We start from the raw sequence: 24,049 nt of genomic DNA on the forward strand, positions 1-24,049 counted from the left end.
GATTGGAGTCCCAATTATCCATCACTCAATGGTCACCTTTTGTGTACACTTTCCAATTGGTATTATTGTAAATGTATGAAACCAAATATATTTGTAACAAGTGCATTCTTTTCTTGTTTTTCTAATAATACAATGTTTATTATAAATACTGACAATGGAAAAAACTTATGCTTCACTGATGTTCAACAGATTTACATAAAGTAACTAATATAAAAGTATTAATACATTTATCGTGATCAAGAAGAACAGATCGTCTATATTTTTAACTTTTCCATGCATGAGATTCTAGGCACACTTTTTTGGATGTTACTCTTAGTACTTTGCAAATTTGAGCGAAACATGTACGGTACTTTATTAAATATTGTATCAGTACAAAACATAGTAAATGGCTCCGTACTTCAAATTGTCGTTTATACAGTCATGGACAAAAGTATATACCTCACATTATGTATTATTTTCTTGCTAATTTGGAGAGGAATGCACCCATTTTCGTGGAATTTACGTAAGGTGAATCACGTACAAGGTGCGAATTGCCAGGGAAGGATGCCAAGGATTTCCTCCCCCCCCAAAAAAAAATAATGTATTCCCCTCTCCTCAAGGAAAATTTCATCCCTGGCAAGGATAACCTTTTCCCTCTTTAGAATTTTTTTTGAATGGTCATGAAGATAGAAATAGGCACCAACTTTTATTTCGTGTAACCAATATAAAATAACACATTTATTTGAGTTCGTAAAACATCTCGTTTCTCAACCTTTTTGTAGTCTTTAGAATCACTTTCTTTTATTTCTGAAAATATTTACCTATTCATGCGGAAAAGAAGATGATGTATTATTTTTTTCCAGAAGCAAGCTAAAAAGATTTTAAAGGTCACCAAATATTTAGGTATGGAATTCTTGGGAAAACATTCTATGACGTGTCAGGTCATAAAATTCACTCAAACTGGTGATGATCTAATTTCACCCAGAACCATCTATATATCTCGAATACAAAGAAAATAATAATACGTATAGCAAACTTCATTATATATATATACAGAAAGACAGAGAATGGTGTGTGATGAGTAGTTGCGTATATGGGTAAAGTTCATCTTTTCCAGAGAAAAATATTCAATTCGCGCATTCACGTATGTGTAACCAAATTCAACCTGTTACTCATCCTCATAGTCGACTGACCTGGGGGATTCGAAGTTAACTTCTAGTTAGAGGCACTAGCGCAAATCCCGGGGGGATGAGGGGGCATGTCCCCTCCAATTTTTGAACTGGGGGAACTGTCCCCCAATAATCCGATTTGAAATGTGTTTTTTTTTTTGGGGGGGGGGGGGGAATGTGATGATTTGTGTTCGATGCCACAAAGGAAAGTGAGATGAAATTGATGTCCCCCGAGAATAGGTCTCAAATCTGCCCGCTTCCCACTTCTCTCTCATCCTCCATATGATTGTTTTTCAACTTCACAAATATTTTGAGTATCGCTTAACAAACAAACAAACAAAAAAAGAACGTCTTACTTTCCCCCTCCCCCAATGTTGAAGACAGATTTGCGCCGCTGGTTACAGGCCCAGTGATGTTGCACTAGCAAACTTGTGTAGTTTATGTATAGTGCCTCTGAAAATGAACCCGTTTTAAAAAACTATACGTTGTAGCACTTTTCTACACAAAATACTTCGTCTCGCAAATTAATAAAGAGTGCACAAATAATAGATAAATAATAGGATTGGTTGCTATCAACAATACAATTAAACGCTGTAGGAATCAGCACATTCCAGCAATTAGTTTACGTGCCAGGGGTTTTAGAAAGCGATCACCACAGAAGCCATCCCATCTGACAAGACAAAAGTCAAATGGCCCGATTACACACTGTGATCATTACTTGTCGAGAACAACTCCAACAATTGTAAACTGCATCCTTCGTGGCAAATTACATCTCCAGAAAGTGTTTAAACGCCGGGATCATTATCTAAGTAAAGCCTAGGATATTGAATGAAAAACTAACTGAAGCGGTATCTATAAATAAGTGAAAGTTGTTTACAACTGGATGAAGCATGGAAATATATATCCATCCGACTGTGGAAGTTCGCGCCGTTACATACGCCAAGATATGAAAAACATCATCCTGAGTTTATCCGTTGCAGCAAGAAAGATTTCTCAAACATATTTATGGTAATGATATGATGGATATGATAGCAAATGGATAATTTGTACCAAATGGATAACAACGGAAAACCAACTCTGAGTACTATTAGCAACACACAGCATGGAAATGCTGTGAATGAGATCTGCCTGCACCAAGACAAGACAACTCCATATACTTTCAAATCTACTTACAAGGGAAGTACTTGAAGTGGTATGTGGGGATCTGCATGTGTTATATATCGTTGGAAAGGTCACACTGGGAGTTCATCTTACATGTGACATATCTCGCTTGAATGGGGTCTGTAGGGAGGAGGGGGGGGGGCAACAATTTGAAGATCAGAACAAGGGACACTCCGAAACACCAGAAAACATGGACAAAATAGGAAGCTATGATGTAATTGTTTTGACACGTGATTTATATAGGTTTAAAAGGTGGCTAAATACGAATCTAACATCAAATGTTTAGAAATCAAAATGGTGGATCCAACATGACGGATACATATTACAAAAAACAAACTATGGATCTGATATTGGGTCCGTCGCTATGTATGAATCGCACATCAAAAGTGTACAATTCAAAATGGCGGATCCATGCAAAACACTACTATCAAACTGAAAGCAGGAAGCTAGAGGTTTTCGTGGTCGTTGAGTATGAATTCAATGTTAAAAGTGCAAAATGCAATATGACAAGTCCAATATGACGGACAAAATGTGCAAAAAATATGTACAGAACGGACATATGTGATTCTTACATATGTAGTAGAAACACCTATAATACATAACGGGGCAAGTACGGGCAGGTGATGTTTTACAATAAACAGGGAGCGAGTTTGGTATACAATTATGCCAAAATTGAGTCACGGAATGCAGGGCAGGTTTTGTAGCGCACATGAAAGTTTTATGATGCGAACAGATTGTAATCATAGACAATAATTATTTTACTATCATCTCCCTCACCTGCCCCCAAAGAAATACGCGGGGATCGGCATGTGTTATATATCGTTGAAAAGCTCGCACCGAGTACACTTTACATCTGTAACATCTCGCTTGAATGGTGCCTGTAGGGTACGTTGCGATTATTTGCAGATCCCATCTTAAGATCCGAACAATGACAGTGAAAAGTGCGAGTTGGGATTTAAAACATCGTTATGCTTCCACAACTATCTTCCCGGTTTCACATTATAACGTGTATACTTTTGAGCTATATGTCAAATGTCCACCCTCATGAGTAGGGATGGTTCAGACACCGAGACTAGTCTCCATCCCAGCTCTAATTCGAGACTGAGATGTGCTTTTCCAAATTGAGACGAGAGCGAGACGGAGCCCAGGCTCGTCTCGATACACATATGTCCATTCTATACTTTTGCACTTTCGTCCGTCACATTGGATCCGTCATATTGCATTTTACGTTTGTATCACTGAATTTGCACTCTGCAACCACGAAAACCTCTACCTACCCACTTTGGAGTTCCATAGCAGTGTTTTGCATTTTGTTCGCCATCTTGGATCTGCCATATTGAATTTTACACTTTTGGTATCTGATTTATACATAGTGACGTCGAATATCTCTATATACCCACTTTCCATATACTCAATTTCTATATATCCAATCCATAGCTTTTTTTTTTTTTTTTGGTAATTTGTGTCCGCCATGTTGAATCCGCCATTTTGATTTGAAAACAGTTTATGTCAGATTTGTATTCAGCTGCCTCAAAATACATCATAGCTTCCTATTTTGTCCACGTTTTCAAATGTTTCGGAGCGTGCCTTGTTCTGATCTTCAAATGGTCGCCACATCCCCTACTGGCTCCATTGAAACGAGATATTTCACAAGTGAGGTGTATTCGGTGTGACCTTTCCAACGATATATAACACATGCAGATCCTCGCATACAACTTCAAGTACTTTCCTTGTCAGATTCTGGCAACAATTGGTGCTAACTGCAATATTAAGGCTGTAACATTTCGGGACACGCCTGCGAAGTCAACAGATGCCACTTCCACGAATTTCTGTTGTGCTAATCTACTTTTTAAAAAATATCTCGTAGATTGCTTCACTAGTCTTTAGAGACGTGGAAAGTTTGTAAATAAGAATGGCTGGAGATCCCCCTTCCTGTGTTACGTAAATGAAAGCTGAGGTTCAGAGCCATTGTCAAAGGAACAAGGAGTTAATATTCATGCTGGAATATGTAGGAAAAATGGCTTCACATAAGGATTTTTTTCTCTACAAGTTTTGTCACATATACCTGCTCAGCCTTCTATACTTCTGATGTAAAACACAGATAAAATCGCTCGGAAGTTGCTGGTAACAAGATTGTGTAGAGCGAGATATTCACTTTTGCTTGACTGTATAAGATACACATATTTAAATAAAGAAAGAAGAAATAAAAACACAGATGGTATCAGCAGCAAGAAGGTACTACTATCACCATGGACTTGAAAATAATAATAATCTCAGCCGTTTAGATTTTAAAGTCGAAAATCCTCATCATCTATATCATCCGCATCAATATCCTCATCACTTTCATCATCATCATCTGTAATATTGTAACGGTTTTTCCGTATTCTTGGTGGTAAAATTCTCTTCGGCACTATTATTTTCTTTGGTTCTAATTGTGAAACTCCGTTAAGTCCGATATTTCTCTTTTCTGACGAAGAATGTTTTACATGAAAGCGCGGTAGTTTGAACTGTGAAACTCTGTTAGGTCCGACATTTCTCTTCTCCGTGCAAATCTTCTTTGAAGAAGAACGTTTAACACGCGCGCGCGCCAATTCGAATTGTGAATCTCTGTTAGATCCGTCATTCTTCTTCTTTGTGCAAATCTTATTTGACGAAGAACGTTTTACACGGGAGGGCGGCAGTTCGGACAACTGTTTAAGAGCAAGGGCTTTTTGTTCATCACGTTCCATTTCAGATTCTACTACAGGAGAATCCTTACACTTAGGTTCCTCTTGGCCATTTAAACCAAGAGATGTTACAAAACATTGTTCATTAATTTTCTTTTTTAACAGCGATTCAGCAACTCGGATTTTAGAACGCTCCACTAACACTTGAAGAATATCTTCTGTCGAAACGATATTGCTCCTGAGGTGTCTATAAGGCACTTTATAACCCTCTCTTGGTTTTGGGGCATTACGCCCATTAAACAACACATCTTCCGATGGATTCTGCACAGTTCGTCCAAGTATATGAGGAGGCAATACTGTTTTTATATCAGACTTGGCACTAACATTTAAATCAGATGAACTGAAACAGTGTTTTTTGGACTGTAAGACACAACTAAGATTCTTCTTCAACACTTGTTCTCCGTTTGTCGCATCACCAGAACTGAAAAGTAAAAGAAAAAAGGATAACTTACTGAATGACTCAACACTATTAAAAAACGTCAATACAAAATAATATTTTATATATTATATATTACTATACAAAATAATAATAAAAAAGGATGTCCAGAAATCATGGTCTCATGCAAATGAAGCTTATGTTCACACCACAGGTTGTACACTATACATCATCATACTAACAAGGTTCTAAATCTACTGACAGAAACACACGATGTGCCAAAAATCCATGTTAGTACGTTCTGTATACTCTTCCAGTTACAATACAGGCTTGTATCCTCGCATAGGAACTGTCATAGAGGACCGGATAACTGTCAGGAAATGGGATCAAACATTCCTTCTACTTGGTGGTTTTTACACGCCGTCCAATCGACTTACATATACGTTCAATGACAGATCGGTCAACGTGCAAGCTGCAGGCCGCATGGCTTGAAACTCACTTTGGACAATACGAGGAGTGAAGGGGGTGAGAGCATTGTTATGTTGGAAGAGCATATCTCCTTAATGCTGCAAGAAAAGGAACACATAGGGCTCCGTGATGTTCGCGATTTATGATTCTGTTGAATACTCCCTGTATGAGAATCAGAGGTGAACAAACTGTAGAATACGGCCTTCTATACCACCAGTTGTCCTATGTATCCTGCCATACACACAAGCATCACTAGCGTTCAGAGAGAACCCACTCTCATCACTACATGAAATAATACGCCATTCATTCCTCCAACTATCAGTTTCGTAACACCATCGGAGGTAGGTATATGATTGCAAAGTGTGACGAGGATCTGGCAATTCGAATCCGCGGTCCTAGTTTTGTGTAGAGCAAACAGCTATAGTGTTCCTACTTCAAATTCAAGCTGTGATATCGTCCTTAATTTATGATTGAAATGGAATCCCGTTTGATATAGTGATTGAGGTGTGCAACCAAATGCTGCTGCCGTTCGGAACCGGAGTGATATTGGAGAGCATCATCCTGGGAATATTGGTGCCAATATGCATGCATAGCTGCCAGTCTTTGGACAACGTGTGCGATTCTGTTGAACAACCACCCAGCCTTCTGCAGGCCTAGATACCGCATGTGTTAGTGCAAGTGCGCAAAAATCGTTCTGAGTGTTGTAATACTACAAGTCTATAACCATTGTGTAATATACATTTTGTGGAAAAATCAGTAAGAACTCACCTAATGATAATTTAATTTATGCTAGCTATAAAAGTTTATAAAAAGGGATACCTATCCAAAGATAAATCCCTAGTCGAATATCAATTTCAAAGGAAAGAGAACTGTGTGTACATGTGTTTGGTGTGTAGCTCATGGAAATCACATGAAACTTAAGCTAGTCAGAAACAACGGTAAAAGGGTTTCTCCGTAATCGTTTGTATTTCAAATCATACAGTCTTCATCCATTATAACAAATATAGTTCACTGAACAGATATGTCGGAGTTCTAGAACTTCATGACCAAGGATTGGGATGGGTAAAGATCGGCCTTTTTTGCTTATGATAGTCATAAGAAGTAAAATTGTTCATAAAAGCCAGTATATCGTATGAAATTCCAGCATTTAACATTACATCCGTATAAGATGCATATGAAAAATATTGTACTAAATCACATAAAGAACCTTGCAAAGAAAGCATGACTGTTGATAATCTGCCAGTTTAGACGTTTCTTTCGAACTTGCAACAACTATTTTAGTTTGAGGCTCTTCATGAACCATTATACTTCTTGTTTTCGTGAAAACTGTAGTTAATAAGCTTATCAACAAGCATTCATAGAGTGCGGTTCATAATATTATTGCTGCAAATTCGAATAAAAATGTTTAAACTAATCAGAATATCAACAACTATGCTCTGTTTGCTGGGTTCTTTTTGACTTGCTACAATATATTTTATATGCATCTTACAAACAGTAATGAACTTTATATTAATACGATGTACTGGCATTTAGAACACTTTTAATTTTTTATGAGTACAATGAGCGAAACAATGTTGATCTCTACCCACCTACTTTCATGAACACAAGACAGTGATCAGCGCTGTAACTACTGCTAATATTAATAAAAAACTAACCCCACAATGTTATAAAATGGAGAACTAAAAACCAACATGCTTAAGTGGAACATCAATATCTCTTTCCAGTATCGAAGCTATATGAAACGGTATCTACTCTTTAAAGTGAAAACTTTGGTATTCAACTTAAACTAGTATTCCCACTAGAAATCGAATCGAGCCCGCGCACTGAAAGCATACATATTGGCCAGTTGGAAAAGAACGGTACAAGGTATATAAAGACAGCTGCGTGATAACTCACTCAGTTCGAAGTAACGTTTCATCTGAATAACACACTAACAGGGAAGTCATGTTTTAATCTCCACCAAGATAACTGTCCTGCTTACTGAAATCTTGAAATTCGTAACTACCTGAACACACTTACTAAGGCGTTGGAGAGAGCGTGAATGAAGATAACACCTGCATCAGATGCTATGATCCCAAGATAACTTGACTTTACACACGCAGCGTCATTTTGTAGTGTTACATACGCATAGTCATGATATTTGCCCCACTGATATCCGGAGCACGACGTTTAGGCGAGGTCATTTGGGCGCGAGACATTTGGGCGCAAAGCCGTATATCTCAATAGGTTAATCTACTTAAATGGGTTATAATGTATTTCATACCTGGAACCCGGATGTCTATGCACTAGAAGCGTTGGAAATAGGCACTAATATCACAAAGATAAATAACTGCACAACTTAAAATATTCTGAAAAGTGAAATTTCATCCCAATTTTCTTAAACAAGCTATCTTCAAAAACTATAAATTTTCGTTACATTACAGTATGTCCGATGGTAAACAGTCACTGAAAGTCTCAGTTGCATTAAATGCTTGTTTTAGTTTTAGTAAATTTTTGTATAACGCAGAAAGAAAAAAATATATATTCGGGTCTAATTATTTTGTTTCTAGAATAATATATCCTAATTTCAAGAAAACCGGAGATCATGATCCGCAGGTTTTTCTTCAGCATGAATCTGTATTGGTCTGAAATAAAATTTGCTGTAGGCATCCTATGACAACCTAAAATAAACTTCTGTGAAGTTAACTTTACATCATCTCTAACGTAAAGGAATAGGCATTTTAGATATTCATAACTTCATAGCTATTCATAACATTGTAACGTAATAGTCCCAATAAATGTTTTTTGTATGCATTTTGTATAAGAACATTTGTAAGAGCGCAAAGATAAAAACCTACATAGAGGGAGAGATAGTCTAGCATTGACAGGCCTATGTCTGAAGTGAGCTACCATCTGGTGGGCAATTTCGGTACCAGGTCGAGAACTAAGCCGGGCCGTTACGAATTTGCCTCACTTTGGATCTAGCAGGTAAGACGTAGAGATGGAGTTTAGCTCGCGTCTATAATAGGTTATAATTTATATAATGTAAGAATTCATATCCTTTTAAATTCGATGTAAATGGGAAAGGAAGTCTTATGGTATCATCCCGGCATAAAAAGGCTTCATATAAATATATTTTTGGAGATTTAAAACTTCTAAATTGTGAACCTGCAACGAGGCCATTTGCATACGAATCGTTTGTGCTCACTTCTATCCTTTTACAAAGTTGTTACTAGTATTGAGTATTCAAGGACTTTATGGTAAAGAAATATTTGAAGAAACCTATATTTAAATTATTTCGGTATTGCACAAAAATATATATTACTTGTTGTTACTCGTTACGAATTCACTATTTGTTACTCAACGTGTAAAAAAAAAAAGCAAAATTTTTCTTGTTAATAAATTTGTTAATTTTCAAATCGTATATACTTCACACGATATTAACTATATAACCTGTGCTGGCTTCCGTCAATTTTACGAAATTACTAGAAGCCAAGCATGTTACATAATATATAAAGCTGCTAGATCCAAAGTCCATCAAGTGGGCAAGCATAAAAATTACAGCTGTCTTCTTGATGAGATATCGTGTGGAAAAAAAAAAAAAAAAGAATCATTGAAAGTTGTGAGCACTTTAGAGATTATATTAAGTGTAAAACATGAGTGAACATAACCTAATTTCTTTCTCAGATAATGAAGAGGTAACTGAGAGTAATGAAAGTGATAAAGGTGAATTTAATCAAACTATTGAAACTGAAAGTGAAGTTGGTGTGGGTTACCCAAACGCCCAGGTTTTTAAAGAGCCACTTAATGTTGAGTTGAATGCACGAGGTTCACGGGAGCCATTTCGTTCTGAACAAACTGCACACACAGCCAGTGGGTTATATGGTGCAGAATTCAATGCACACTCATTTAGAGAACAATACTGTTCTGAACAAAATGTACAAGCTCCGTGTGAGCCCTTTAATAGTGAACATTTTTCACAGACAATTAGGTACCCATGTCCACGTTGTGGCAATATTAGTGGTGCAGGTAAACCTTATGTAGGCCAATCAAAGGTATCTTGGACTAAGGTTCCGATGCGACGCGGTGTGAATGTACAATCTGTAGGTCAAAATAATCTTGGACAAGGCACAGATGTACATCAGCGTAACATTTATTTTTCAAAACACAATACTAAAGGTACTCTCAATGTACAGGGTAGGCAGGATCAGTTCATGAAAAATGAACGAACTGTGTCTTATAGGAATGAAAATGAAACGCAGTGTAAACAGTACATTAATAATGAAAGTAGAATGCCGTCTTCATTGGCACAGATGAATATAATGCAGCCAAATATGGCACGTCCTGCTATTCAATGCAATTTTGATAAATTGCTAGGACAAAGTGTTTTCCGTTCATTGGAACAGCAAATTAAGTCATTACCGATAGTTGATGGCACAGATAGCCATTCTTGCTTCATCTTTCTGGTTAGGTTAGATGAGCTTATAAGGAGGTATGACTTAGAATTAGAAGCTATTTTGGTAGCAAGTTTAACCCAAACTAGGGGTGAATTTAACAGAACCTTTCATTCTTTCCTTACACGTTGTAATGATTGGGAGGAAATTTGTACTAATTTGTTATGTAAATATATATCCACAGTAGGTCGTACACAATATGTACGAAAATTCTTCTACCGATTAATGAATGATGGGGAAGAACTTGGAACATTTTTCCAAGAGAAAATCAGTGTTGCCAATGTTCTTGGTATGACATACACTGAACAAATATTTTGTAATATTGTAACCAGTCTGGTTTTACCAGAAATATATCAAAATTGTTTTGGGGAAGCCATACCATCTTCAGTTTCTGAATTGTTGACCATAGCGCAAACTTACGATCATTTTGTTAAATATCAAAGAGATTATATGTCACTTAAAACAATGCCACCTGCTATAAATATACCGAACATTTTTGAAGAATCACAAAATCATTCTAAAAATCAAAAGCAAGTTTCTGGCTTGCAAACGGAAAAACGTAACCTTATTAGATGCTATAAATGTGCTGGTTATGGACATACTCAGCGGTTCTGTGTTAGTGGAAAAACTATGCGTACATCAGTGCCACCTTCAAAAACACTAATTAATATGCAGCGTGATAAACAAATATTATTCATTATTGTGCTAATTGCGGGCATCACAAACTCTTGTTTATTGGACACAGCTTCTAGTATCAATTTGATAAGCAGAAAATATTTACGACAAATTATGTGTCGTGTTCCTATAAAACCTACTTCAGCAGAATTAGTGACTACCACTGTTGATGGTCATTTGGTTGAACTACATGAAAACACAGAAATTAAATTTTCAATTCAAGGTTGTGAATTCAGTGAAACATTTTACATCATAAACTCTCCACATTTTGATTTGTTGTTAGGAAATAACTTTCTTTTAAAATGGAAAGCTGATATCAAATTGAGTGCCAAACAATTTATAATTGAACAGAAGAATCTTACTGTTCCTCTATTTTGGAGGGATTATTTGTCTCCAATGGAAACTACTCGTCCTATATCTCATTCCAGCGTCTCCGATGCGGTCCGGAGTCACTCTAGAGAGAGGCACAATGGACAAAGGATCGTTCGGGAAGGACACTGGAAACCAAAAACAAATAAACTAGGTGCCCAGCAGAAACAGCACTGTACCTTTCTGGCAGCAGATTCCGGTGGACCGGAGGACCAGGCCACAACAAAGAAACCAGGTAGTGAATACCTTGTTTATTATCATAATAAAACGAATAGCATTAATGACATATATGATGAATGTGATTCTGACAATTGTAATTTTGATAATACTTCCTCTCTTTCAGTTAAACTTGTAGAACAATACCCAGATTTACCATGTTATGTTGAAAATCTTTGTGAGAGATTCAGTGACGTCATCACTGAACAACTAGGGACAATAAAGGGGTTCACTTATGAAATAGAAATGGAGGATGAAACTCCAGTACGTCTCCCCCCATATCAAATTACAGGCCCTAAACTTAAGGCTCTTGATAATTATATAAATCAGCTTATCGACAAGGGAGTGGTTCGTGAGGTTGATTTCTCTCCTTATTCTTCTCCGTGCTTTTTAGTTCACAATAAGGACGGTACTCCTAGACTTGTTATAGCATATTCAGAAATCAATAAGAAAGTAAGGGTTAATAGTTATCCATCCCCGCATGTAGAAGCTACTATAGCGAATTTAGGAAAGGATACCATCTTCGGAAGATTAGATATAAAGCAAAGTTTCTATCAGTTCTCTATCTCTGAGAGTAGTAGAAAATATACTACGTTTTGTACACCTAACCGTTTACTAGAACATTTAGTTCTCCCAATGGGATTTCGTTTGAGCCCATATGTTCTTACTAGTTTCATGTATAAAATCTTTGGGGATTTAGTAGGTAAAAATCTTGAAATTTTTCAAGATGATTTCCTTATTCATGCCTCAGATATTGAAACATACAAAAGAGTATTAGAGGAAATTCTCGAACGTTTTCGAAAATGGGGAATTACAGTTTCAAAAAGGAAAACACAACTCTTCCAAACTAAAATCAAATTCCTAGGTTATGAATTTGAAGCGGGAGAAACTAGAATTGATCCGGAACGGATAGACACAATTCTTAAATTACCTAAGCCCAAAAACAAAAAAGGAGTAAATCGTATTTGTGGGTTTTTTAATTATTTCCGAAAATACGTGAAAGATTATGCGGAAATCATGGAACCTCTTCACCGTTTAAGATCCAATAAAATTAAATTTCACTGGGGTGAGAGGGAAGATGAAGCCTATAATAATATTAAGCAAGCATTTGTTGAACATGCTGTATTACAATTACCAGACATGAATAAATCCTTTGTCATTCATGTGGATAGTACTTACAAGAAACATTCCGCTATACTTTCTCAATATGATGATGATGGCCTTCTTAGACCCGTATCATTTTTCTCTAAGAATATTTCATCAGTAGATTGGTCAAAAAGCATATATGAACTTGAACTACGTTCTCTTCTTCTAGCTATCGAAAAATTTGAAATGTATCTTATAAAACCCTTTACTGTTTTTTGTGATAATTCATCAGTCACGTGGTTGTTACGGAATCATAAGCGTCAACGTAAGCATGGTACACTAATTGAAAAACTATCTAAATATTCCTTCAAGGTTGTTTATCTCCGCAGTAAGCAGAACTTTTTATCTGACTTTATTTCGCGCACGAACAATGGTGTGGAATTCTATACTAACGATCCTTCAGTTAATGAAATTGAAGAATTTGAAGGGAAACCAGTCAACCTTAGTTTCGCCAATTTTTGGAGTTCACCCTTGTTTAGTAAACCATTAAAAGAACATCAAATGGAAGATCCTGAAGTACGGAATATTATCCAAGAAGTGCGGCGAGGTCAAAGGGCGGATGAATTCTGTCTTAAGGACGGAATCTTAATGAAGAAGACCCGAGGCAGAAGAGACCATGGCTGGAGGATAGTCATCCCTAAGGAAATGGTGTATCCCATCATGAAATATTTTCACTGTGATGAGATGGGCGGATTTCACGCTGGATATTCCAAGACGATAGCAAAAATAGCCTCAAGATGTACCTGGAAGACCTTATTCCGTGACGTCAGAGAATACGTGAAAGGATGTCAGCGATGTCAACTCTGCAAGGACACCAACAGAAAAAAACAAGGAACTTACTACAGTAGGAAAGTTACTACGCCAAACAACAGTTGGTATTTAGACACTGTTGGCCAGCTTCCAAATTCTGGACCTTATCGTCATATCCTCGTCATTACTGACGCAGCATCACGATTCGTCATGCTTCAACCTTTGCGTTCCCTGAATTCCAAGGTGATTTGCAAACATTTAATGAAGTTGTTCATGTTAGTTGGACAGCCTCAGAAAATCATTCATGATCGTGCTCAAGTGTTCTGTAGTCATCATATGAAGCAATTTCTCTTCAGTTTAGGTATCCAGGATGTGAGTACAGCTCCGTACAATCCTAGCAGTAACCTTTGTGAAAGAGTGAACAGAGTGCTTAAGAACATGCTCCGTGTTTATTGTAATGAACACCAAAATAATTGGGCTGAACTGTTGGACAGAATCCAATTCACCTTAAACTGCAGTAAGAGTGAGAGTACGGGATACGAGCCATCTGAATTGTTTCTTGGCAGAAGACTTTATACACCTTTGGACGTGTTGTGGGAAATAGACTTCGACGAGTTAACTAAGGCGCCGGATAAAGAAGAAAGGTTGAGGAGAGTCATCATCAACATCGAGAAAGCCTGGCGTAGAAAGGAGAAATGTTATAATAAAAATAGAGAACCTAGTAATTATTCGGAAGGTCAGAAAGTATTGGTTAGGAAGTTTCAAAAGGCTTCATTAATTAAACATTATACACCTAAATTATCCCCCTTATTTTATGGGCCATTTGAGGTCATTAATAAACCTACATTAAACACTCTATGGTTAAGAAAATGTGATCAACCTAGTGTTATCATTAAGAGACACATAAATCACATTAAACCTTATGTTGATAACTATAATGAATCTTAATATGTATATGTTACCTTGTAATCATTGTTAGATATTTTCTGTGGGTTTATTATTTTTTTCTTTCCAGAGAGAAGTATACCATATCTTCCTAATACTTTGTAAAGCAGGCGTGGCAATAAGATGTAATATGTAAGAGGGTAGTTTATTATAAGATTCTGGAAAACTGTAAGTAAAGAATTTATTTCTTGGTCAACAATTCATATTCCATTTATTGTGGACTATTCCTTTTGTAGTAAGGTTAGTATCCTATATAGAGAGAGGGGTAGGATATATTATGTAACGTAATAGTCCCAATAAATGTTTTTTGTATGCATTTTGTATAAGAACATTTGTAAGAGCGCAAAGATAAAAACCTACATAGAGGGAGAGATAGTCTAGCATTGACAGGCCTATGTCTGAAGTGAGCTACCATCTGGTGGGCAATTTCGGTACCAGGTCGAGAACTAAGCCGGGCCGTTACGAATTTGCCTCACTTTGGATCTAGCAGGTAAGACGTAGAGATGGAGTTTAGCTCGCGTCTATAATAGGTTATAATTTATATAATGTAAGAATTCATATCCTTTTAAATTCGATGTAAATGGGAAAGGAAGTCTTATGGTATCATCCCGGCATAAAAAGGCTTCATATAAATATATTTTTGGAGATTTAAAACTTCTAAATTGTGAACCTGCAACGAGGCCATTTGCATACGAATCGTTTGTGCTCACTTCTATCCTTTTACAAAGTTGTTACTAGTATTGAGTATTCAAGGACTTTATGGTAAAGAAATATTTGAAGAAACCTATATTTAAATTATTTCGGTATTGCACAAAAATATATATTACTTGTTGTTACTCGTTACGAATTCACTATTTGTTACTCAACGGTAAAAAAAAAAAGCAAAATTTTTCTTGTTAATAAATTTGTTAATTTTCAAATCGTATATACTTCACACGATATTAACTATATAACCTGTGCTGGCTTCCGTCAATTTTACGAAATTACTAGAAGCCAAGCATGTTACAACATTGTATTGCTGTTTATTACTATATTTGCAACAGAGATAATTGAAAACAACAGTGAAATATAATTTAGATATTGAATAATTAGTTTTGTACAACAGTGAAATATAATTTAGATATTGAGTAATTAGTTTTGTCTTATGTTACACTTATCATGACATCATCATTCCATGACAGAATTATGGACCAAACTCCGCAAGTATTCTACAAGTCAACAGTTTCAAAATTCTGTACAATACGGCGGATTCTTTCATCTGCCTGAATATATTTTCTTCTCTTATTGGGCGACTCTTCTCCTCGAAGCATTTCCTCGTACACTAAGTCCCACTTTTTTGTGTCCTCCTAAGTGCAACTAAAAAGCGCCAAATCGACGGATGGCCCATTTGAAGCTCCGATTGCAGTCCACGATGAGCTGTTTCGGCGTGTGTTCGTTCTTGAGTATGGTCATTGAGAACTCTGTCATACAGATTCCACATCCTTATTGGAAATAATGCTGTTCTTCTTGGACCATACGTTCTAATAATTTATTATTGAAAATGAAAGTGCAAAAATGAAGATATGTACACTATTGTACACATTTTAAGATACATTTTATAATGCATGACTCAAAAAATCAAATACACAGTGCAGTATGAATATATAGCCACATCTTTAAAATAACTACACATTAATGAAAAAGTGCGTTTTTTTCACACAAACTACATTTCTTTATTACATATGTCTTATTTTATTAAAAAGAAATATTCTTTTAAAATTAAGCCACATAGTACGGAGTACGGATATGGCGAACCGGATAATGGAGAGTCTGCTGCAGTTCCTTCCTATTTCTTTTCAACTGGTAGAGACAAGTTGTGCATGACATGCAGAAACTTGCTGTGTTAAAGATGTTATTTTTTAGTTTTTGCAAAATTATTTGTGGAAGTGTTTCGAAATTTCCAGTGCCTAAACATCCCGGCTCTAGTTATGAAATTCACTATGACATATATAGGTGAATAAAAGGTTTTGCGCCCTAACGTCTCGCGCCTAAACGTCTGCGCCCAAATGTCATGGACCCCCGATATCACATGATATCCTAGACTTACAGCACATTTACGTCGCGACAGTGAACATTATTGACGCACACACGCTCGAACGTCTGTGGCAGAAAATATGCTATCATATCAATATGTGCTTTGTCACCCTGGTACATGCATTGAACATCTTAGATGTCACAGAGATTTTTTTATTTGTTTGTTTATCATCCACTTCACAAAGTACTTTTCGTGTAAATTTTTCCTGAAAAAGATCTTCCTAAGCACCAACTGGAGTATAAAATGCTTGAAACGAATTTAAGAACATCCAACAGAACTTCAGCCATCTGTCCCAAATTTCGTTACACAAGAAGCTGATGGCACGTGGCAGTAATTCTAAAACTGTGTCCGTGGGACATTCCGAACATGTTATATCGGGAGTTTAAAAAACATACATTTACGTTCAGAACACATGTAACCACCTCAAGCAGCTATACAAGCTGTTCAGGCAGGCCACCAGTCGCGTAGATGCTGCATATCTGTCTGCATTTTGGATATATCCCACGATCGATGATTTTGAAGCAGCTGGGTGATGGTCGTTATCGGAGCTTGGCTGGGAGTCGGACACCACCTTACCATGTTTCACAATGCTCCATAACCTAAAAAGTCATGGTAGATTGCATAAACCGAATATAGCACGTTGGGTTACTGTGTGGGATAAACAGGTTGGTTATACTGTTGGAGGGCAAGTACTTCAAATTATAGCGGAGAACATGACTGACGACATCACAGATGCCTAATCAAGTCATACTTCCCTGAATGACGACCAGAAGCAAGCGGGACTGTGTCTTATTAAGTTCCATACGAGAATTACAGACGTGTGTCTTGAATGGTGAATGTGAACACATGTACAGTTTATTGCTCATTTGCAGCTCTAGACACACACACACTGTGTCCGAAACAAAAATGACTCATCGCTAAACACTACTGCCCTCTATTATACACTGCACGTGACGTATGTGGTCCCGGGTTCGATTCCCGGTGGGAGGGAACTAAAAGCATAATTTCACAATTAATCATCCGTCTTCTTTAGCCTAAAGGGCACAATAATAGGATATTAAACTAAAAAACATCATGTAATTTATTTCCATTAGCCATTGCAGTCTCTCCTGACACTACTCATGACGTTTTTAGTGGTGAGCACGTAAAACATAGACCTGTTTCATTCAATCGCTAATTTAGGTGTGAATTCAGATCAAATTAATAATAGTCGGTGACCAAAATTTATTATTTTTAATTTTTATAGACAAAGATGTACTATATTTACAGAGTAAAAAGAAGCATTCATCCACTGTTTAGATCATCTTTTTATTTTTTAAGCAGCCATTTTGTATTGGCGCGTATGCCTACTTTGCATGTACAAAGGTTTGAATCAAAGGCTGTAGCTCAGTTATTTTTGAAGATACTGAAGATACTGTTTTCAAAGGAAAACAATTTATAAAAGAATTAAAATTACAAGTTTTACGCGCAGTGCAGATTTTACAAATTTCGAAAAATTGTGGAAAATTAGAGCTTGGAAAATGCAAGTTGTAATTATTAAGATTACAAATATTAAAGAAAAAACAAAACTTACTGTTAGCGTGCTTTCTTTTTTAAGATATGGACTTCCTGATATACTATTTCCTAAAAAGATTGATACCTGAGAGTCTCATCTTTTCTTTCTTATATATTGGCTATATTCAACTTGAAACATCTCAAAAGGGACACACTGGCAAATCAAAAGTTTTCATAAAACAACTCTTATTTGCGTAGAAACACAAACAACCTTTAACTCAAAATCTAATCAAGTCTCAGTGATCAAATTTTAAACACTTGTTACTATGCAAATAAGGAGTGTTTTGTAAACATTTCAAATATTTCCTTTTTTTTTTTTTTTTTTAAATTTTAGAATGAGTACACCCAATTTTCGAAAAATCGCAATATTTGAAGACCCATAATAAAGAAAGGATGAGACTCTCAGGTATCAAACTTTTCAAGGATATAGTGTATCACGAAACCTATATCTAGAAAATTACATTAACGGTGAGTTTTACTTTTTCTCTTGATCTCAGAAATGACAGTTTGCGTTTTCCAAACTAACTTTTGACAATTTATTAAAGATATTTGTAAAGTAGCAGATTTAAATGTTCACTTCACATAAAATATTGTACATTTAATTCTCTTTCAGGTGTTTTTTGTTTGAAATCAATGTCTTCAAAAATAACGAAGATACACGTTTACCGCAAACCTATGTAAAGTGGAAAATAGGCTTACGCGCCTATAGTCCGCGTCACCTGAATTGGCGTGTGACATCAGCCAATAAGCTCGCAGTGTGCTGTTATTAACCCTTCAGGGAATCCAATCATTCATAGTTGATTTTATTCATATTTGTGGACAATTATGAATGATTACATTCCTCCCTGAAGGTTTAGTAACACGAGCTTATCCGCTGATGCCACACGCCAGTTCGGGTGACGCGGATTATAGTTAAAAAGGCCGTTCAAAAAAAATAAAATAAAAAAAATGAAAAAAAATAAAAATAAAAAAAATAAATAAATAATGATGAATGCTTGTTTTGCATGTCTTGTCTTGCATGATGAATGCTCTCTAAATATAATACAACATTGTATACAAAAATTTAAAAAAATAATATTTTTTTCAGCAACCTTTTAATCCGAGATTGGTAGTCGTGCGTTTATATGGGAACCATTGCAGCTCTGATTACGTCATTCTATTACTTTGGGAACCAGAACAGTTCTTCTGTCCAGGAGTTCCAGGGACATCTCGGATATATCTTCCATGAGAACACTATGTTCCCATTTGTACATCACGGATGAACCGCTGACACATTATGACCCATCTGTTGCGCAAGCGCCAATTCTATTAAACAATCCACGTTTTCCTAATGGAGGTGTGTAATATTTCCATGTATTGATATTTTTCGATGCTGCGATTATTTTTATATTTTTCATCTAATACAGTATGCAGAAATAGAAGCGAAATAATTAGTGCAGGGACATTTACAGCAAAATCCCTGGGATTTCGAATGAAGCTATTATATGATGGGTGGCGATGGAAAGGTAATGAGCTTTATAATCGCGTACTATCGGGTGTTTTGTCTCAAAGTGTGGCCGAATCGGTATATGACGTCATACTTTTAAAATGGTCGCTAACGCCGACATCGATGCCTTTCTCGCGGCTAAAGTTCTCAACCGATTTTCATGGGAAGTGACTCATTTTATTTCTTCTGGCTAATACATGTGCACTTTTGCATAGATATTTTCCAAATAAATAGTTTCACTACTTCAAATATTAAGAAAACAATCAAAACTGAAGTAAAATTAAATCGCTTTTTCGAACTCCAACGAGCATACCCACTAAACTAGCGAATAATTGTCCCATTTTTCCCCATGGCTATTATTTACACATATTGCATAGATATTTGTCAAATAGATAATTTTATTTATTTACAAATTTAATATAAAGTCGGTAAAATTTAGTCTTTTTGAAAGATTTGTAGTCAAATATCAACAATGAAAATGGTGTGAGGTATAAAATGTTAACAAACCATTATGCCGATAAATACATTAAATTAAATAAAAGTTTCCGATTATACGGTAATTTAGTTTCGTATTGTAGCGGGCCACTTCCTTATTAGCATTAAAAAAAAGATAAGCATTTCATTAAACAAAAATGGAAGTTAGTAAATATGTTGGGTTGTAAAAGCAAAACAAACAGTAAAATACTTCAAATACACAAACAAACCCTTTTTATTATTACACAATTGTTTAGAAAGGAAAATAATAATTAAAAATCGACTTATGAGTCATTATCTGAGTCCGATGGTTGCATTTGATCGTTATTTTACTGTTGTTGTTACAATGCTCTTCACCGACTCCATATTTGCACAATTCTGTACATTTAAGTTACTGAGTACGACATTCGCAACTGACAAAATTGACGAGACATCGTCTTCTGATGTAACCGCAACGTACCAATTTTAAGATAGCTTGTGGAGCGCATGGTACATGACTCGTTGTAGGAAAGTACTCATTCCTTTTCCTTTCCCATCCAAACGCAGATGAGTCACGGAGACCCGGTTGTGGAGGATTAGTCCGTTACCAATCCATTACCTGGTAGGGAGCTCTTAAGATATGTTGGTGAAAAGCTGGCTTTGTTGGCGATAAATTTTAACTTTGAACTGTTTTTTGGTAAACAGCCACCACCGGAGGTTAGCAAAGTCTTAAAAGTCTTTACCTTGTAAATACATGCAACGAATTAACCTTTTTGTCAATTGTTCATCTTCATATGTAAACTTTCTGGCCAGCCTAATCTATCAATTGCTTCTAGAATATTTTCTTCAGAAGATTCAAAAACGTTCCAGGGAGAAAACGTTCCATTGTTCTCCTGTGTTCTTGAAGCAACCTACTGTGTCACATCCAGACAGAAAATGAAGTCCTAATAATGCCTTAACTTGTTTCGGATTAGGCAAGAGTAAATACGATTGTTCTATTGATTTCCTATTAGCTCAAGTTCCGGTCGCAAACACGCTGTCTGATGGGAGGAACTGTAACCACAACAATAACAGAACAAACATGATTGTATCTGTTGACAGAAAGATGCTCAAAAGATTTATAACTCTCTTTTGAGAATGACAAATCCCGTGCTTTTTAAAGAAAAGGAGCTAATTAATATCTCAACAAAGCTTTTTTTTTTAAAAAAAAAAAAAAAAAGAATTTATCCAGAACAAAACCATAAGAATGCCTGAAGGACTTTAGATGTACAAGGTTTTCAAACAAAAAAGGATTGAACAAGATAAATGTAGTCTATGGGCACCAATGATAAAAGCAATCTTCAATTATGTAGTAAAGCTCACAAAGTTGTATTGACGAAATTGTCGGATACTGTATTGCATTTAAAGGCAGATTTTTCTCTGTTCACTACGTTACTAACTGTTTCGAGGAGTTAACCCTACATCGATCTGTAGCAATGTCTCAGTGATTATAAGTTTTCAGCTTTCCCCGATCAATGTTTAATTTAAACGGATCAATTATTTTTCCTTTCAACAAGAGTAACTTGATGAAAATTCTTGAATGCTTTATATCGCCAATCTCTGACAATACAAATCAACAATCTTCATCTATATACAATGAACCAGCCGCTCACTCAAAATAAACCACTCCCATATGACACTCTATAGCAGTCATTGGTGGTATGGCAGATGTACAATGTATGCAAAAAGATTCAAGTGTAAAGACGTGTTGAAATCTTTCAATTGAGTTCATCAAGAAGATGGATCGGTATGTAAGGAAATATTACTTAATGCATTACAAGTACATCTAACATTAAATGAAGATCTCAAGGAGAAAGAAAAGGGTTAGGCAGACAATACCTGTTCAATATAAAATCACAGACTCCACAGATATAAGGAAACAAACCTTGAGATCTTTACTATCTCATCACAGGACTAAGGATGAGTTGACAGTTTACATCGTTCATAAAGTATTATTGCATGCACAGAAAATTAAGCAAAATTTAGTTGTTAGTGGGAGGAACGAGGCAAAGTTTTCGGATGAAAATGATGTTATACAACTTACAAGTAGACACGAGGAAACTGATACAAAAAATATTTTACATTGTTTACATGTATCAGCCCGTGCTTCTACCCGCCACATCTATTCAACAGATATAGACGTATTTATTCTATTATTGAGGTGGTTACAATTCCTCCCATCAGACAGTGTGTTTGCGACCGGAACTTGAGCTAAAAGGACATTAATAGAACTTAATCGTATTTAAACTCTTGCCTAATCCGAAACAGGTTAAGGCATTATTAGGACTTCATTCTCTGTCTGGTGACACAGTAGGTCGATTCAAGAACACAGGAAAACAATCTTCCTGGAATGTCTTTGAATCTTCTGAAGAAAATATTCTAGAAGCATTTGATAGATTAGGCTGGCCAGAACGTTTTACATCTGAAAATGAACAACTGATGGACAGGTTAATTTCTTGCTTGTATTTACAAGGTAAAGACTTTTCAGACATTGGTAAGCTCCGGTGGTGGCTGTTTACCAAAAAACAGTTCAAAGTTAAAATTTACCGCCAACAAAGCCAGCTTTACACCAACATATCTTAAGAGCTCCCTACCAAGTGAGTTCCCTAATCCTCCGCAACAGGATCTCCCTGACTCATCTACGTTTGGATGGGAAAAGAGAAGGAATGAGTATTTTCCTACAATGAGTCATGTACCATGCGCTCCACAAGCTATCTGAAAATTAATACGTTGCCGTTACATCAGAAGACGATGTCTCGTCAATTCTGTCAGTTGCGAATGTCTACTCAATAACTTAAATGTACAGAACTGTGCAAATATGGAGTCGGTGAAGAGCATTGTAACAACAACAGTAAAATAACGATCAAATGCAACCATCGGACTCAGATAATGACTCATAAGTCGATTTTTAATTATTATTTTCCTTTCTAAACAATTGTGTAATAATAAAAAGGGTTTGTTTGTGCATTTGAAATATTTTACTGTTTTTTTTGCTTTTACAACCCAACATATTTACTAACTTCCATTTTTGTTTAATGAAATGCTTATCTTTTTTTAATGCTAATAAGGAAGTGGCCCGCTACAATACGAAACTTAATTACCCTATAATCGGAAACTTTTATTTAATTTAATGTATTTATCGGCATAATGGTTTGTTAATATTTTATACCTCACACCATTTTCATTGTTGATATTTGACTACAAATCTTTCAAAAAGACTAAATTTTACCGACTTTATATTAAATTTGTACATAAATAAAATTATCTATTTGACAAATATCTATGCAATATGTGTAAATAATAGCCATGGGGAAAAATGGGACAATTATTCGCTAGTTTAGTCGGTATGCTCGTTGCAGTTCGAAAAAGCGATTTAATTTTACTTCAGTTTTGATTGTTTTCTTAATATTTGAAGTAGTGAAACTATTTATTTGGAAAATATCTATGCAAAAGGCACATGCATTAGCCAGAAGAAATAAAATGAGTCACCTCCCATGAAAATCGGTTGAGAACTTTAGCCTGTATAGCGCGAAAAAGGCATCGATGTTGGCGTTAGCGGTCATTTTAGAAGTATGACGTCATACACCGATTCAGCCACACTTTGAGACAAAACACCCAGTAGCACACGATTCCATAGCTCATCACCGATCCATCGCCATCAATCATATAATTGCTTCATTCAAAATTCCACAGAATTACATATGCCTCCAACTAAATGTAATATAAAGCAATATAATACACCGGTAATTAAAGTAATTAAAGCATGTACACAGTGTAGAAAGTACGTATCATATGTTAGAAGAGATGCGGAAAAATCGGCTCTGGTTGCGAAGACAAACTTGACAGTTCAAATATCGGCTTTAGGGTAAGATGTTGTATTATTCATATTCTTACGACGATGGACAAGAAAAATGTTATAACTCTATAAGCAAGATTGGCTGGTTTAAACCAAGGTGGTTTAAATCTTGATTTAAACCAGCTGTTTTTTTTAAAAAAAACCAAGTGGTTTAAACCAAAAAAAGAAAAATGT

At 35.9% G+C, this 24,049-nt stretch overlaps 1 protein-coding gene and 1 long non-coding RNA gene across 3 annotated transcripts in view; one reads left to right on the forward strand and one right to left on the reverse strand.

Moving 5' to 3' along the window:
• The window catches only part of LOC145678430 (uncharacterized), a 183,239-nt gene that overhangs the window by 126,306 nt on the left and 32,884 nt on the right, over window positions 1-24,049 (forward strand). The gene's annotated exons all lie outside the window — the stretch shown is intronic.
• The window catches only part of LOC145678429 (uncharacterized), a 66,469-nt gene continuing 42,506 nt past the window's right edge, over window positions 87-24,049 (reverse strand). For both annotated transcript variants that reach the window (XM_081748548.1, XM_081748549.1), the window contains one exon: window positions 87-5,456. In XM_081748548.1, the coding sequence (XP_081604674.1) occupies window positions 4,598-5,456 (859 nt within the window). In that variant the 3' untranslated portion in view covers window positions 87-4,597. The remainder of the gene's footprint in view (window positions 5,457-24,049) is intronic.

The sequence above is a fragment of the Thermobia domestica genome, chromosome 2 (genome assembly GCF_964235325.1).
Source record: "Thermobia domestica chromosome 2, izTheDome1.hap1.1, whole genome shotgun sequence".
Lineage (NCBI taxonomy): Eukaryota > Metazoa > Arthropoda > Insecta > Zygentoma > Lepismatidae > Thermobia > Thermobia domestica.